Raw genomic sequence first — 16,709 nt, forward strand, 5'->3', positions numbered from 1 at the left:
TTACTTTATAAACCACTAGTACTGTCCACACTGCCTCTCTGTTGTTAAAGATACACACACATTTATTCTTGAAACTGAAATGAGACAAGGTATCTTTTTTGGTATCAATTTGAAATTTAAATAGCATGGCTATTGAAAACTCAAAATTATCAATGTCTAACCAGCATTCTTCATTGGCAAGTGTCTGATGTAACAGGCACCAGCATACTTTATTTAGAGTAGAGACATCACTTCACTTCTTTGGAAGATATTTGGCAATATCCATCAAAGTTGAATAGTTTCCCTTTGACTTACTGATTATGCATCTAGGAATTTACAGCAAAATATGCACACAGATATGCAAAGTCGCATGTAAAAGTGCTTTTTGAGGAACTATGGTAAGAAAAATTTGAACTAACCATAATGCCCATCAATATGATATCAGTTAAATAAATTGTGGTATAGTCATGTAATGGATGTCCTTACAGGCATCTAATGAAGTGAGATTAGACACAGGGGATATTGTAAATCTTTGGATTATTTTAAATTAAGAAAACAAAGCACAACTTGTCTAAAATGTTCACACTTGGAGGAAATCAGGTGTGAATGTGTGTTTGTGGGAGTAGAACTGAGAGGTGTGAGATGGAAGTAAGCAGCATAAACTCTTTTCTGTCACATCGAGATTCTACTAGATGTTTTTCTTACATTTAAATTTTAAAAATAAAGAAAACATTGAAAATTGATATCACTTACACCATCTTACTATACTATTGGAATAATATTCCCTACACCTTTATTTTTGGCTAGTAGATAATCACAGCTCTTCTCAGTTCCTTCAAAATGATTAAAATTAGAGATAAATTCTAGCTAAAAGAACTAGAATAATCATTTTTCTTATTAGGCAGCTGGGTTTATGTTTCTTCCAGACAGAAGGATGTGATATTTCTTTCAGAATCAAAAGCATCTATCAAAACTGTAATGACCTCTCTCTTCCTATAACTTAGAAAGCTAAGCAATGCAGTTGGATCTTGCATGTGAATATTTTATTTTCCCATATCTTAATATATTTTGATACATGGTATTAATGCGCATCTAAAACACTTCTTTAAAAGTTACCTTATTAACTATGCAACTTTTCCTCTTGTCCAAACCCCTCTACTAGCCTCTTGCATATTTTGGAGACCATATTTTATCAAGCAATTTTTACATCTCCCTTCTTTTCCATTTTCTTCTAATTAATACACTTTCCCCCTCTGTAAGAGACCCTCAAGAACATAACACAACTGGATGACACAGGACACGACTCACGTATGAATGAACTCCTTACTCTCACTGTTCACAGGATGCCATCGCCTGGGGTTCATCTATTCCCTATCCCATTGCAGAACAAGCATCCGGGCCTATGCTGAGTGTATGCTCTTTTACAGAAGTCCTGTTGTCTCAGCTGAAATCCAAGAATGGCAGAGATGCACTAGTGAACATGTTGCATACGGAGTTCAACACCAGGACATAGTGGCAAGCAGCGCCGGGAAAGCTCTCAGCTGAGACCCAGAGTTTCCTCCTAGAACCCAAGGAGGCGCCCTGCTCAGCAGTCTCCAGGTGCCCCAAGTACACAAATGCTGTCCATCAGGACACTGGAGGACTTGACTACAGCCTGTCACAGAAGTCCACATTCCTTGAGGCATTTAGTACTTGTGGGTCCTGTTTTCAGAATTTTTGATCTGAAACCTTCAGTACAGGCTATGAACTATAAATCACCCAGGGCAGGGAACTTGTTCAAACTGCGCATCTTCCCTGTCATTTCTCTTTATGTCTCTGACTCACTAATCCCCCAACACAGCCATAACATACTGTCCACATTCTCTCCATCCTGAACTGGCAGCATCACATCCCTCCTTCACCTAAAACACAGAATTAATCTTATGCCGCTTCTCCTACAATGATGACAGGAACAACCAATTTTCTCAAATACTGTGTCAACTTCAGTTCATCAATCCAACCTTTAGTGATAAATACACAAATGATGACAATATTTGTAGATTAAAGTGTCCCTTAATGCACTATCAACACAAAGACATAGAAGCATTTAATTCTACCTTGAGCTGTGAGCTGTGTGAGAGAAACTGAATAGAGATTTCTCAATAATTAATGTTTATTGAGTGCTTACATTGTAAAAGGTGCTTTTCACAAATTATGTCTTTAATTGTCACAAAAGCAGAGGGAAATAGATTGCATAATTATCTGTATCACACAAACAAGAGAACTGAGTCTTGGAGAATTTAATTTGCTGAAAGGCATCTGCTTCCAAGAGATGAAGCCAGACTACAAAGCCAGGAGGTCTAGCTTCAAATTGCATATCATTAACCATTATGCTAAAAGCTTTCTCAGACACGAAATATCTGTTAAGGAACAAGTACTAAATGAGCAGAATATCGCACTGGAAAAAAACACAGACACAATGACTGTAATTATAAAATATATATGTTCAGGAAAAAATAGTAATAGCTAACCTTATCATAATGCCTGCCATGGATCAGGTACTGTTCTAATTGTGCTTCCAGACTGACTGATTAATCCTTAAAACAATGTCATCAGGAGGTATCTTCTTCATCATACCTACTTTGTAGTGGGACAAGCTGACGCACAGAGAGTTTAAGTCATCAGTCCATGATCACACAGCTAAAAAGGGGGGAGTAAGACTAAAGCCAGGCCTTTTGGCTGTGGTCACTGCACCTTAGAGAATGCACTTCCCTGTGTGGTTAAGCTGAAAGTGCCAGCCTGGGAAACCTGAGATGAGGCCTAGGTAACAAAAGCACCATGCAGAGGATCTGTACTTTAATCAACAGATTCCTGATTTTCAACTGGACAGGAATATATCACAGTAACACGGCGATGTGCCGTGTACCTCAAAATTCAAAGAAAAGGTAAATATGCTGACTCATTTTTATAATTGAGAAGTAGTTACAAAACAACTGAGAAACAATTCTGTTTCTGTAATGTACACGACCCTAAGTAAGGCTTGATCAAATCGTACTGACTGAACAAGATGTGTGATCTAACTAATTCAATTTTCTTCTTATGAGCAATCCTCAACTAGCTGGAGCTCATACCCTCTGCAGGGTGCTATCATAACAACAGGAGAAACTAAGAACTGTATTTTGAACAACAGCAAGAGAATATGGATTAAAATATGCAGAGAAAATGTAGATCAAGTAGCAGGTACTTAGAGATTTCTAAAAAGGAAAGTAGTCTTATAACCTAAGATGAATGAACACTCCACAAAGCTTACAGGAATGTTTTGTTTACTTAAGACTCTTTGTACATGTTAAACAATGCATGTCAGAAGACACTGCAGGCTGGTGCCATGGCTCACTAGGCTAATCCTCCGCCTTGCGGCGCCAGCACACCGGGTTCTAGTCCCAGTCGGGGCTCCGGATTCTGTCCTGGTTGTCCCTCTTCCAGCCCAGCTCTCTGCTGTGGCCAGGGAGTGCAGTGGAGGATGGCCCAAGTACTTGGGGCCTGCACCCCATGGGAGACCAGGAGAAGCACCTGGCTCCTGCCTTCGGATAGGCATGGTGCGCCGGCCGCAGCACGTCGGCCACGGCGGCCATTGGAGGGTGAACCAACGGCAAAGGAAGACCTTTCTCTCTGTCTTTCTCTCACTGTCCACTCTGCCTGTCAAAAAAAAAAAAAAAAAAAAAAAAAAGACACTGCAATATGGAAAAAGTGCAAATTCCAGACAATGACCAAGATCAAGTTCCTAGTGTATCCCTTGAACACATTATGCAGAGTCTCAGCTTTTATCATTAGTAAAAGGGCTATAATAACTGTGAGCCAGCTTACTCTCCAGCATTACTAGTGAGATTAACTGAATTATCCATTCATATCATGCATAAATGTGGATGCATGCAGCCACTATGAAGTGTACCTGTTATCTGTGCTTTAGGAAGGAGAATCAAACATTGTATCAATTCACTATCCAAGATAATATGATCATTTTTAAATGTAAGTTTAAGATATTTATTGATAGTTAAGTATTTTACAAAATTCTATAAATATCTATTCATGTATATATAATTAATTTATGATTATAAAATAAGAAATATAAGCACTAAAAGAATATAATTTCAAATATTAAATTGTCCACTGGTATCTGTCTACCTTCCCTCTCTATCTGTCTATTTATCATCTATCTCTCTCTTTCTTTCATCTTTCTATCAAACTTATCTCAAGCCAAACACCCAGAATATCTGAACTGTAGCTTCTGTTTCAATAGATGGGCATAATAATGCTTAGCATAAAGCATTAGGGATGTTGTAAATGTTCATTTAGTTTAGGGCACTTATTAAAGAGCTTTGCACATATTAAGTATAAAACAAATATTGGATTTCATTCTCCTTGGAGATATATCAGCATATTCATATTACATAGAGACAAATCTTACATAAATATAAGGAGTGTTAATTTAAAATAGTTACAAAAATTTTAGTAAGGTCCAACATACATTATTGGTATTTTGCTACAAATGAAGTCCTGTGATTGACTCTTTTTTAAAAAATTTATTTGAATGTATCTCATAAAAGCATTATTAGGAATACAGTAATTCTTCCCACTTCCCCCTTCCTCCCCCCTCTCCTGTTTGGTCCCAGAAAGAAAAGGAGACAACAAAAAAGAGGAAAAAAATAAAGAATGGAGCAAAAAAAAACCTAACAGAATTGTTTCTCAACAGCCCAGGCAAGGGCTGTTCTTTGTTATTGCTTCTCAAAGGTGTTTTTGCTTCCCCTCCCTCCTCGTCTTTTCCTTTCCTTTCTCCCCCTTCATTCCTTTTTGAAACTTAATTGTCCCTAAAGAAGATCCCAAGGATGGTACATTTTCTGTGTCCTCTTAGACGTGATTATAACTTATGAGACATAACAATACGCTCAATATGCTAAAAGGAAGTGATTCTTGAGTATTACTATTATGTCTCATGATGAAACTCTTGAAGGACAGAGGTCCTGCATGGGAAGTTAGTGCACAGTGACTCTTGTTGTTTATTTAACGAATAACACTCTTACATATGAGATCAGTGATCACCCAAGGCTCTTGACATGAGCTGCCTCGGCTGTGGAAGCCTTTTGGATCCAGTGGCTCAACAAGGCCATAAGCAAAGTGGAAGTTCTCTCCTTCCTTCAGAGAAAAGTAGTTCCTTCTTTGGTGACCACTTCTTTCCACAGGGGTCTCACCCACAGGGGTCCTTTATGTAGGAATTATTTTTTTGCCAAAATGTCTTGGCTTTCAATGCCTGAAATGCTCCTCCTAGGCTTTCCAGCCAGACTGGACTGTCTTAAAGGCTGATTTTTTGAGAAGGCTGTATGGACTACTTCCCATGTTGGAGCCTTCACTCCTTTTTAATTCTGTCTATTCTTGTTTCCAAACACTTAGGCCTATGAATACGATCACATTAACTCTCGATCATATCTATATGGTCACTTTACCACTTGTTTCTATCCATTTGATCTTTGTTAACACTTACGTGCTATTTTTATCAGCCAGCTTAAGGGATTTTGGGGTCTTATGGCTAGTTGCTAGGTTGCATGCTTAGAAGTATGTCTGTATGAATGTATGTAAGGCTATACTGCTTTGCAATTGCATACGTCATACATTTCACAATTACAAATCTATGATCTTGGTGGTTCTTCCCACTGTGCCCGCCCTCCCACCTTCATGCCAACCACCTTTCTCTTCCTTTCTTATTTTCACTCTTATTCTTAAAGATCTATTTTCCTTAACTTTATACATATATGATTAACTCTATGTTACATATAGCATCAATGAATTATATAAAAGGGAAAAAGACAAGGGAAATATTATAAACATAAAGAAAGTAAAAGATAAATAGAGATATAGAATATGAAGTTGTTCCTCAACAGTAAGAGAAGTGCTGTTCATAATCATTGCTTCTCAAAGTGTCAATTTCATTTCTACATGTTGTCATTTAGGTGCTTTATTAGTTATCACATGTCAGGAGGAACATATAGAATTTGTCCCTTTGGGAACACTAAGTATTTCACTAAGTGTGATGTTTTCCAGTTTCATTCAGTTTCTTGCAAATAACTGAACTTCAGGTTTTTTTTTTTCTGCTGTGTAGTATTTCATAGTGTAAATAGACCATAATTTCTTGAGTTGATGGGCATTTGGGTTGATTCCATGTCTTTTGTTATTGTGAACTGAACTGCAATAAACATTGTGGTACAGATAGCTCTTTTATATGCTGATTTAATTTCCCTTGGGTAGATTCCCAGAAGTGGGATGACTGGGTCATGTGGAAGGTCTATATCCAGATCTCTGAGATATCTCCACTCTGTATTCCATAATGGCTTGACCAGTTTACATTCCCACCAGCAGTGGGTTAGGGTACTGTTTCTTCCACATCCTCACAAGCATTCGTTGTTTGTTGATTTCTGTATGAAAGCCACTTTAACTTATGGTTTTGATTTGCATTTCCCTGATGGCTAGTGATCCTGAACATTTTTTCATGTATCCGTTGGCCATTTGGATTTCCTCTTTTGAAAAATGTCTGTTTAAGTCCTTTGCCCATTTCTTAACTGGGCTGTCTGTTTAATTGTTGTTGAGTATCTTGATCTCTTTGTATATTCTGGTTATTAAACCTTTATCAATTTTACAGTTTTTTCTCCCATTCTGTCGGCTGTGTCTTCACTTGCTGATTGTTTCTTTTGCAGTGCAGAAGCTTTTCAGTTTGATATAATCCCACTTGTCAACTCTGGCTTTGATGTCTGTGCCTCTGGAGTCTTTACAAGAACTCTTTGTCTATGCCAATGTCTTGTAGGGTTTCCCCAATGTTCTCTAATAATTTGATGGTGTCAGGTCATAGATTTAGGTAGTTAATCCATTTTGAATGTATTTTGGTGAAAGGTGTAAGGTAGGGGTCTTGCTTCATGCTTCTGCATATGGCAATACAGTTTTCCCAGCACCATTTGTTGAAGAGTCTGTCCTTGCCCAGGGGTTGATTTTAGTTCCTTTGTCAAAGATAAGTTATTTGTAGATGCTTGGATTGATTTCAGGTGTTTCTATTCTGTTCCATTCTTCTACCCTTCTATTTTTGTACCAGTACCAGGCTAATTTGATTATAACTGCTATGTAGTATGTCTTTTTTTTTTTTTTTTTTGAGAGGCAGAGTGGACAGTGAGAGAGAGACAGAGAGAAAGGTGCACTGTGCTGATCCAAAGGCAGGAGCCAGGTGCTTCTCCTGGTCTCCCATGGGGTGCAGGGCCCAAGGACTTGGGCCATCCTCCACTGCACTCCTGGGCCATAGTAGAGAGCTGGCCTGGAAGAGGGGCAACCAGGACAGAATCCAGAGCCCCGACCGGGACTAGAACCCGGTGTGCCGGTGCTGCTAGGTGGAGGATTAGCCTGTTGAGCCGCGGCGCCGGCCTGTGTGGTATGTCTTGAAATCTGGTATTGTGATGTCTCTCGCTTTGTTTTTGTTGTATAAAATTGCTTTAGTTATTTGGGGGTCTCCTGTGTTTCCATATGTATTTCAACAAAGTTTTTTCTATATCTGAGAAGAATGTCCTTTGTATTTTGATTGGTATCACATTGAATCTGCAAATTGCTTTCTGTAGTATGGACATCTGATGATACTGATTCTTCCAATCCATCAACATGGAAGATTTTTCCATTTTTTTGTATCTTCCTCTATTTTCTGCCAGTTCATTCTTAAAATGGCTGCAGTGATCAGAGCAGGGTTGATCTGAAGCCAGGAGTTGGGTCTCCCACACGGGTACAGGGGCCCAAGGACTTGGGCCATCTTCCGTTTTCCCAGGCCAGAGCAGAGAGCTGGATTGGAAGTGGAGCAGCCAGGACTTGAATTCGAGAGCCCATATGGGATGCTGGCACTGCAGGTGGCATCTTTACCTGCTATGTCACAGTGCTGCCCCCTTAACCCTTTTTAAACATTAATTTTGCCCCTTGTGATTGACAGTCCAGTAGCTATTCCACCATCTCGGAAACCCCCCCATGTTTGACTCTTTTCATCTCAAATATTCCAAGATTAGAACAATAGAAGTGCAAATAACACAGCTACACAGTTAATAACCACAAAACATTTCAATTTTCTTTTAATATGGTTATTACAAAGTATGAATCACAAAAAGTACATGAGGTGTTTTGGAACCCATTTCTTTTGGTACCTATCATTGATAAGAAGCATTTTAGATACATTTTATCATTTCTTGTTGTGCAATGCCTTCTTAGGAGGCCAAAAGCATTTCCTTATTGATTTTTTTTCTTCAGTGTAAATGAAGCAGAAATTAACATGGCTAGTTTTGTCCTACAACTTCTTGAGCCTTATCCTCTCTGTTGTATTATGCCAAATCTTTCTCTTTAATATCAGCAGCATCGATTGGTGCCAGAAACACTGATCTAGACATAGTGTTAATTATCTGCAGCTGCACAGCCTGCAAGGGAGCATAAAACACTGGGCTTCTTGCTCACAACATGAAGAAACAATGAGGAGAAAAAACCCCTCAGCTCGCAGCATCTGCAGAACTTTTTCCCATGGAGGGAATATAAAAAAGTGCACCATATTCAAAGCTTGGAAACTCATTCTATACTTTATATTAAGCCATCTAAATAATTCATTATTTTACCACACTGGAAAAACACAGTGCAGTTTCAGTTCTTTCTTAGTATTTATAAAATGGTTTGGTTCTCACTAATAATGATAATGATAGCAGAAATTTGGCACAAGAACACAGTTATAATGCAAGCTTGAAGCCAATTCTGCATAGACAAGTTTGAATAGCTGACACCACCATTTTCTACACTGGCAGTGGTGGAGGTGGTCAAGGCTAGTGTACAACACATGATGAGCCACCTAATCAAGAAAATGGATTGGGGCCAGCACTATGGTGTAGCAGGTAAAGCTGCCCCTAAGATGCCAGCATCCCATATGATGCCAGCATCCCATATGGGTGTCAGTTTGAGTCCCAGCTGCTCCACTTTTGTTTCAGCTCCTTGCTAATGCACCTGGGATAGCAGTGGAAGATGGCCCAAGTCCTTGGGTCCCTGTACCCATGTGGGAGATCCAGAAGAAGCTCCTGGCTCCTGTCTTCAGATCAGCCCTGCTCCAGCCGTTGCAACCACTTGAGGAATGAATTGGTGGATGGAAGACCTCTCTCTCTTTCTGTGTCTCTATCTCTTTCTGTAACTCTATCTTTCAAATAAATAAAATAAATCTTTACAAATACATGATTATAAATAAATATTTTTAAAAATATTAGTTAAGCTATTACACTATAAGATCAAGATTCTAAGGTAATGTAGATGTGTATGAGATATAGATTAGGGGAGAGGACTCAGCATGGCCTGTTTTCTAAATGTAGGGGCTCTGCCTGCAGACACAAGCAACAGACTACATTTCCCTTCTCTTTCATGAGATAAAGTGAAGAAAACATAAATTGTTTCTTTTCATCAACAAAAAAGGAGCAATTTCTAATCTGAACTGTGTAAATAGTCAAAATTGATTAATGAAGCCATCTTTCTCTGATTTCTCTACTCAACCCCCAAAATACACACACACACACACACACACACCCCCATACACACACACATCTGCAAATCTATGATCTAGGTTATTTATATTAGCTGTCTTTATTGATCAGACTTCCTGGCAAAGTTTTTCCCCAAGGATTATATAAACATTCACTATGTACTGACATTCTCAAAGCAAATATAGCATATTAAACATCCATCTCAATATCAATTCTTTGCAAACTAGCTTTTAGAGAACACAATGTGCACTGAGTTTTTAAACAGTCCCTGACAGTATCAGAACAGCAGTAAGTACTAGGTACACAACACACTGAAGTCCACTCCCTAGCCTCTTGGTTTCACCTACTCCTCAACTCCCCTCCTACACCAAAGCAAAGCTACACACAGTTTTGTATCCAGACAGGACTACTGTGCCTATCAGTTTCTGAGAGTCTTTATTACGTCAAGACAGAAGTTTCTCTTTGTATGTACTTCAGTCTTTGTGCAATCATAAGTTAGTGAAACAGCAGGATGGCACAGACCCTGCTCTCACTAAGTACAGTAAAGCTATGGATTGAAGCTTGGAAAATCTGAGCTCTGTGACCTCCAATCAAGGACTCTAACGTCTCCTGGCTTCTCTTGTTCAACAGGTGTTCTCCCAGGCAGGAACGATATTAACTGCGAGGGCCTCAGTTGCTTGTGGATTTGGGTCAATGCCATTTAAAAGTTGCTAAATCAGTGCAGATGGAAGCTTTTACTATATTTTCTTGAACTTGTGATATAGCAGTTTTTTGCTTTTAAATGAAACTAATCGATTAAGCCTCCAACTTAGGGGAGGGATCAACCACAAATTCATTTTGACATTGCCCTCATTTATTTTCCATGAATAAATCTTAACAAACTTTTAAAAAGTTAGTAAAAATTGAAGTAAAATATAAGTTTAAATTCATGCCTATGGGAAGTCTCCCAGAAATTAATGAAAAATACGTATTATGAAAAAAACAGGACATGGATTTCTAATGGAAACACATCATTTAATTCCATTCTTCCAGAAGCTTTTTGAAGTCTCCCATTTTTTATAGAATTTATATGCAAGTACGCTAAATCCAAAAATCCAATTATTTTCTGACCATATCCAAATAGCAAAATTCCTTGATTCATTGACTTAAAAGCAATACATGAATTCAATCAACCATCATAGGAAATAGTAGATCTAAGAGAATTCCTTAAAAAGTATTAAAAGCAGTAAATACACCTGTTTCCTTTAGTTACTCCATGACTTTACTTGGCTGCGGTATGTTCCAACCTTTACAACTCAGCACCAAATAACACAGGTGATTTCTTAAATTTCTGATCCTTCTCAAAACACAGCCCACCCACTCTGTAGAAGTGAAATTGACACTCTGAGAAGCAATGACTTGTCTTCACTGTTGAGGAACAGTTTTGGTTTTTTTCTTTTTTAATACTATTTGTTGAATACTTCCATCAACATAGAGTTAAACATGTGTGTACAAAGTCAACTTAAAATAGATCTCAGTAAAATATAAGAGTTGAAATAAGAGAGGGAGGGAGAAACAAGGTTGGCAGTATGAGTGGGAGGGTAGGCATGGTGGGAAGAATCACCATGTTCCTGTAAATATGTAGTATATGAAGTTTGTAACTGTAAAGCTGTATAGTTCTGCATTAATTCCTACAGAGCTACTTCTAAGAATACAGTTTAAAAACTTGCCCCTTAAGCTTTAAACACTTTAAAGTAAGTCCCCTTAAGCTGGGTGGTAAAAATACCATCTTAAGCGTTAAGGGTCTGGTATTAATAATAGATAGAATTAAAAAGGAGGGAATGTCCAACATGGGAAGCAGTCCACACAGCAGACTCATAGAATGACAATTACTTTAAATAGCACTCTGATCTCAGAATCAGCCCTTACAGCATTCTGGTCTGGCTGAAAAGCCCACGAGAGCATTTCAGGAATGGAAAGCCAAGATACTGTGGCAAAAAAATGTCCTACATGAAGGATCACAGTGCATGAGACCCCAGTGGAAAGAAGTGGCCATCAGAGAAAGATGTACTTTTCTCTGAAGGGAGGCTAAAACTTCCACTTTGCTTATGGCCCTGTCTAAATACTGATGGAGTCTGTGGAATCAAAAGGCTTCTAGAGCCTAGGCCGTTCATGTCAAGATCCTCAGGTGATCACTGACCTCATACATAAGAATGTTAATTATTAAATTTACAACAGGAGTCACTGTGCACTTACTTCCCATGCAGGACCTCTGTCCTCAAAGAGTTGTATTATCGCCAGCGCCGCGGCTCACTAGGCTAATCCTCCACCTTGCGGCGCCAGCACACAGAGTTCTAGTGCCAGTCTAGGTGCCGGATTCTGTCCCGGTTGCCCCTCTTCCAGGCCAGCTCTCTGCTGTGGCCAGGGAGTGCAGTGGAGGATGGCCCAAGTGCTTGGGCCCTGCACCCCATGGGAGACCAGGAGAAGTACCTGGCTCCTGCCATCAGATCAGCGCGGTGCGCCGGCTCAGCGCGTTGGCCGTGGCGGCCATTGGAGGGTGAACCAATGGCAAAGGAAGACCTTTCTCTCTGTCTCTCTCTCTCACTGTCCACTCTGCCTGTCAAAAAAAAAAAAAAAAAGAGTTGTATTATCACCATGTCTAAGTGTTCCCAAAAGAGGTATAATTCTTGGGTGCTTTGTTAAAGTTAATTAAATTAATAAAAAATAAAAAAAAAAGGAAAAGTGAAATTAACTTCAAGATGCAATGACTTTGAGCAGCCCTTATCTTGATTGTTGAAGTACAGTTTTTTGTTTGATTTGTTTTTTGGTTTGTTTTTTTTTTTTTTTTTTTTTTTTTTTTTTTTTACCATGCAAATTGTTGAACTCTTTACTTAGTACAGAGTTGATATTCTGTGTATAAAGTTAAACATAAATGGAACTTAGTGGAGAATGGGCCTGGGAACAGGAGAGGGAGGAAAAGGAGGAGTGGGAAAGTGAGTGGGAGGGTAGATATGGTAGGAAGAAACACTATATTCCTAAAGTTGTACTTATAAATTCATAAAGTCTGTATTCCTTAAATAAAAGGTTTCTTTGGGGAGAAAAAATAAAAAAAATAAAAAAAACCCACAGCCTACCTTACAGGAACACTACTGATTGTTAGAACACACATTTGAAATCCTTTCTTTCCCCTTTTTTGTCAGCCCCCAAAGAACAATATTTGTGCTTCCTAAGGAAGATATCCCAAAGAGTGCCAGCCCCAAATCTCTATAATGTGATTGCTAGCTTATTTCTTTTACAAATATCAGTCAATTAATTTCTACCCTTTAAATTTGTTTCTAACCCTTTCCTGTGGGAAGGAGTAGCCACAAAAAATATTGAGAGGGTCCCAAAACTATAATTATTCTTTAAAAAGCACAAATATATAGAAAAATATTTTAATACAATATTTGAAAAATTTCCTTTAGTCAACAATAAATGCATGCCTTAAATTCTGTAATCCACAGTGATTCTGATTTATAGCAGTGTTTAATCCAGGTAAATCATAATTGGTTTAGTCAAGCTTCTGAAACTGTTTCAATAAACTCTGTACACAAGATTAGCAGACACTACCAAATATTTATGTTTCACATTTGTTTGTGCTAAGGAGTACTGTTCTATCAGCGGCATTTAATTTAGCCATGTTTACCTGTGTGTAAGCCTCCGGTGACTAACACAGAGTGCCGTCTGAGGATCCTGGGCAATGCATACTTTATGGCGACTGCACTTCATCTTTAAGCATGGATCTTTAGCTGGATCTAAAGCTGAAAATAAGAAAGACAGAAATTGCACAGAAAATGTTAAAACCAATTTCTGTTCAGGGGAGGTATCTACTCTAGTCAAACACAGTGGTCGCAAGTAACTTCCACAACATTGACGTGTAACTGTTCTTCACCTTCTTCCTCTGGTAAGAGATGCTTTTTCTAGGCCACGGACTCAGTGTTTGCAGTTAATCTCCTTCATTCTATGCAGAAGCTAAAATGCATGGAGTCCTATGATCAAATAAAGTATAATCAAAACAAACTTTAAGACCACAACTCTCTGTAGTTGCTACCAATGTCGTAACACTTGAAGTGGAGATATAAAGTAGGGATGTGTAACCACAGTATTTTATATCAGTGAAGAACTACAATCTGTTTTTCCCCTCCCTATAGTTAGATGTCGGTGGACAGAGAAAAATGATAAAAACCCAAACGGATATCACTGGGGATTAATGAGTGTCTGGATGTCCAAGAAAAGTGGAGAACAGAATTTTGGGGTCTGACAGCATCACAGCAACAACTAGGATGACGCATCTTCATTTTTAGATTATTTGTGCCTAATAATTGAACTCCATTTCTTCAAGTAAACCTCTTCTAGGTCTCTGCCAACACAAATACTATGTAACACATTGATAATTTTTGTCATAGTTTTATAGAGATGAAGTTAAGATATTCTACAATTCATTCATATAACATTTATAATCAATGGTTTTAGTTATATTTGCAATTGTGAAACTAACATCGGGGCCAGCACTGTGGTAAAGCCACTGCCTGCAGTGCCAGCATCCCATATGGGCTGGGTTCGAGTCCTGGCTGTTCCACTTCCGATCCAGCTCTCTGCTATGGTCTGGGAAAGCAGTAGAAGATGGCACAAGTGCTTGAGCCCCTGCACCTGTGTGGGAGACCTGGAAGAAGCTCCTGGATCCTGGCTTCAGACTGGCTCAGCTCCAGCCACTATGGCCATTTGGAGAGTGAACCAGCAGGTGGAAGACACACATACTCTCCCTCTCTCTCTCTCTTTCTCTGCCTCTGCCTTTCAAATAAATAAATAAGCCTTTAAAATAAATTTAAAAAGAAACTAACATTACAATCAATTTAAAATATTTTCACCAGCAGAAAACTCAAATGTATCTTCTAGTTATCACCTCTCACTCTCTTCCCTCTTATTACTAAACAAACATTAGTCTAATTTGTGTCTCTATTGATTTGCTTATTCTGGACATTTCCTATAAATCAAATCATAAAGTAAGTGGTCTGTTGTGTTCATCGTCTTTCACTCTGCACACTCTATCCTCTTGGTTTTGTTAAATAATGTTATTGATGGATATTCTACATTTTACCTATCTATAGACTAGTAGATGAGAAGTTTGAGTGTTAAGGCTTTCTGGGTATTATGAATAATACTGCTATGGGTAATCCATGTTGGTTATGGTCAGTGATGCTTCGTTGAGACTGATTGTTAAGGGACTGTTGGAAGGGGAGTTGGTATAAATAAGGGAAAGGAATTGAGAGTCCAGTTGGGTCCATGCCAAAATTGAGAGAAGAAATGAAAGATGGAAAACTGAAAACATTCTAGGGCATGAGTAAAAATAGAGCCAGGATGACCAGAAAAATATGCATTTGGAATATGCAGAAACACTGGTATTTAGAAGGGCTCTGGGCTGTCCCAGGAGCATAAAAGGTAGATCTGAGTCAAATTCCTTCAGACATTAAACCTTGCGTAAACTCAAACCGACATCTTCTTATGCACAAACCATTTTTAGCTTTAAATGAGTTAAATCTTACTTAAATAAGGTGAATATAATCTGATTATTGATGAACTTAATAAAATATGGATAGCAATATATGTAAAATTAACGCATTTTTGTTTAAAAGATACAAAGTACTTGCATGCAAAACTCTTGTTTAAGCTTTTAAATAAGCATGAGATTTAAAATAACAAATAGTGCAGCAGGTGTTACGGCGCAGTGGGTTAAGCCACGTCTTGGGACAGCTGCATGCCATATTAGAGTTCTGGTTGGAGTCCCGGCTGCTCTTTTTCCAATTCACTTGGAGAGGCCATGGATGATCACTCCAGTGCTTGGGCCGCTGCCACCCAGATAGGAGGCCTCCATGGAGTTCCAGGCTCCTGAATTCAGCCTGTTCTAGCCCTGGCTGCTGCAAGCATTTGGGAAGTAAACCACCAGATTCAAGAACTAACTAACTCTCTCTTTTTCCCTGTCACTTTTCATTTGAAGTAAATAAATCTTTTAAAAAGGAATATTAACACTGATAGTTGATGAAATATTATCTAATCAATATCATGTTTTACCACAATAAAATGGTCAAGACATTAAATGTATCCATTTGTAACACACACATTTCAATTTCCTCCATACTAAAGAAAGGTTTGGATTTTTGGCCATTTGCTAAAATAAACAATGATCTGATAAATTAGCTTCTTGTAGCTGCAAAGTAGCTTCAAAAATTAAAGTAAGCTATATTAAATGTTATTTTCTAAAAATGTTGAATATACTTTGATCACTACACAAATGCAAAAGGCTAGAACATTTTCATTATCCTATGTTAGTTTAAACCACCAATAATTTAGAAATTCTCATCAACCCACTGCAGCTAAAAATCATAGAATCTCACTGACGGACAACATAGAAAAGTACAAAACAGCTTAGAAGGCGTTAAGCATGTTTAAGGCACTTCCTGATCTTCATTTTGAGATCTAATTATTGAGATTGATTCAAAAAATTAACTAAACTTGGATTTTTCTAACAAATAATGGCTGACAAACTCTGTACTATACACAAATATATGTAATATACTCACTTTGATTATATTTAAGATAGGATATTTTATTTTGAAAATGAAAAGAAATATTTTCATTTTAAAACACAAACATTGCATGTAAAATATCATTGTTAAACAAATGCTATGATATCTTGAATGGAGACTATTAGTATCTTGGTTATTTCTCCTAGTTCACATAATCTATATTGGGTAGTTGTCAAAATCCTATTACACCCCTGGGCCGGCTCTGTGGCTCACTTGGTTAATCCTCCGCCTGCGGCACCAGCATCCCATATGGGCGCTGGGTTCTAGTCCAGGTTTCTTCTCTTCCAGTCCAGCTCTCTGATGTGGCCCGAGAGTGCAGTGGAGGATAGCCCAAGTGCTTGGGCCCCTACACCCGCATGGGAGACCAGGAAGAAGCACCTGGCTCCTGGCTTCAGATCGGTGTGACACCATCTGTGGCGGCCATTTTGGGGGTGAACCAATGGAAGGAAGACCTTTCTCTCTGTCTTTCTCTCTCACTGTCTATAACTCTACCTGCTAAAAATCCTATTATACCACTAATGTTATATCTCAGAATAGAAACTGGGGACTCAAAAATGTGTATATGTTAAAAAGA

At 38.4% G+C, this 16,709-nt stretch overlaps 1 protein-coding gene across 5 annotated transcripts in view; it reads right to left on the bottom strand.

Annotated features, from left to right (window-relative positions):
- The window catches only part of SPOCK3 (SPARC (osteonectin), cwcv and kazal like domains proteoglycan 3), a 488,449-nt gene that overhangs the window by 237,807 nt on the left and 233,933 nt on the right, over positions 1 to 16,709 (bottom strand). For 4 of the 5 annotated variants that reach the window (XM_070048215.2, XM_070048219.2, XM_070048216.2 and 1 more), the window contains one exon: positions 13,198 to 13,312. The exons of the other annotated variant lie outside the window; for it this stretch is intronic. In XM_070048215.2, the coding sequence (XP_069904316.1) occupies positions 13,198 to 13,312 (115 nt within the window). The remainder of the gene's footprint in view (positions 1 to 13,197; positions 13,313 to 16,709) is intronic. 5 annotated transcript variants of the gene reach the window in all.

The sequence above is a fragment of the Oryctolagus cuniculus genome, chromosome 8 (genome assembly GCF_051225735.1).
Source record: "Oryctolagus cuniculus isolate XC-2025 breed Fujian yellow rabbit chromosome 8, ASM5122573v1, whole genome shotgun sequence".
In the NCBI taxonomy this organism is placed as follows: domain Eukaryota; kingdom Metazoa; phylum Chordata; class Mammalia; order Lagomorpha; family Leporidae; genus Oryctolagus; species Oryctolagus cuniculus.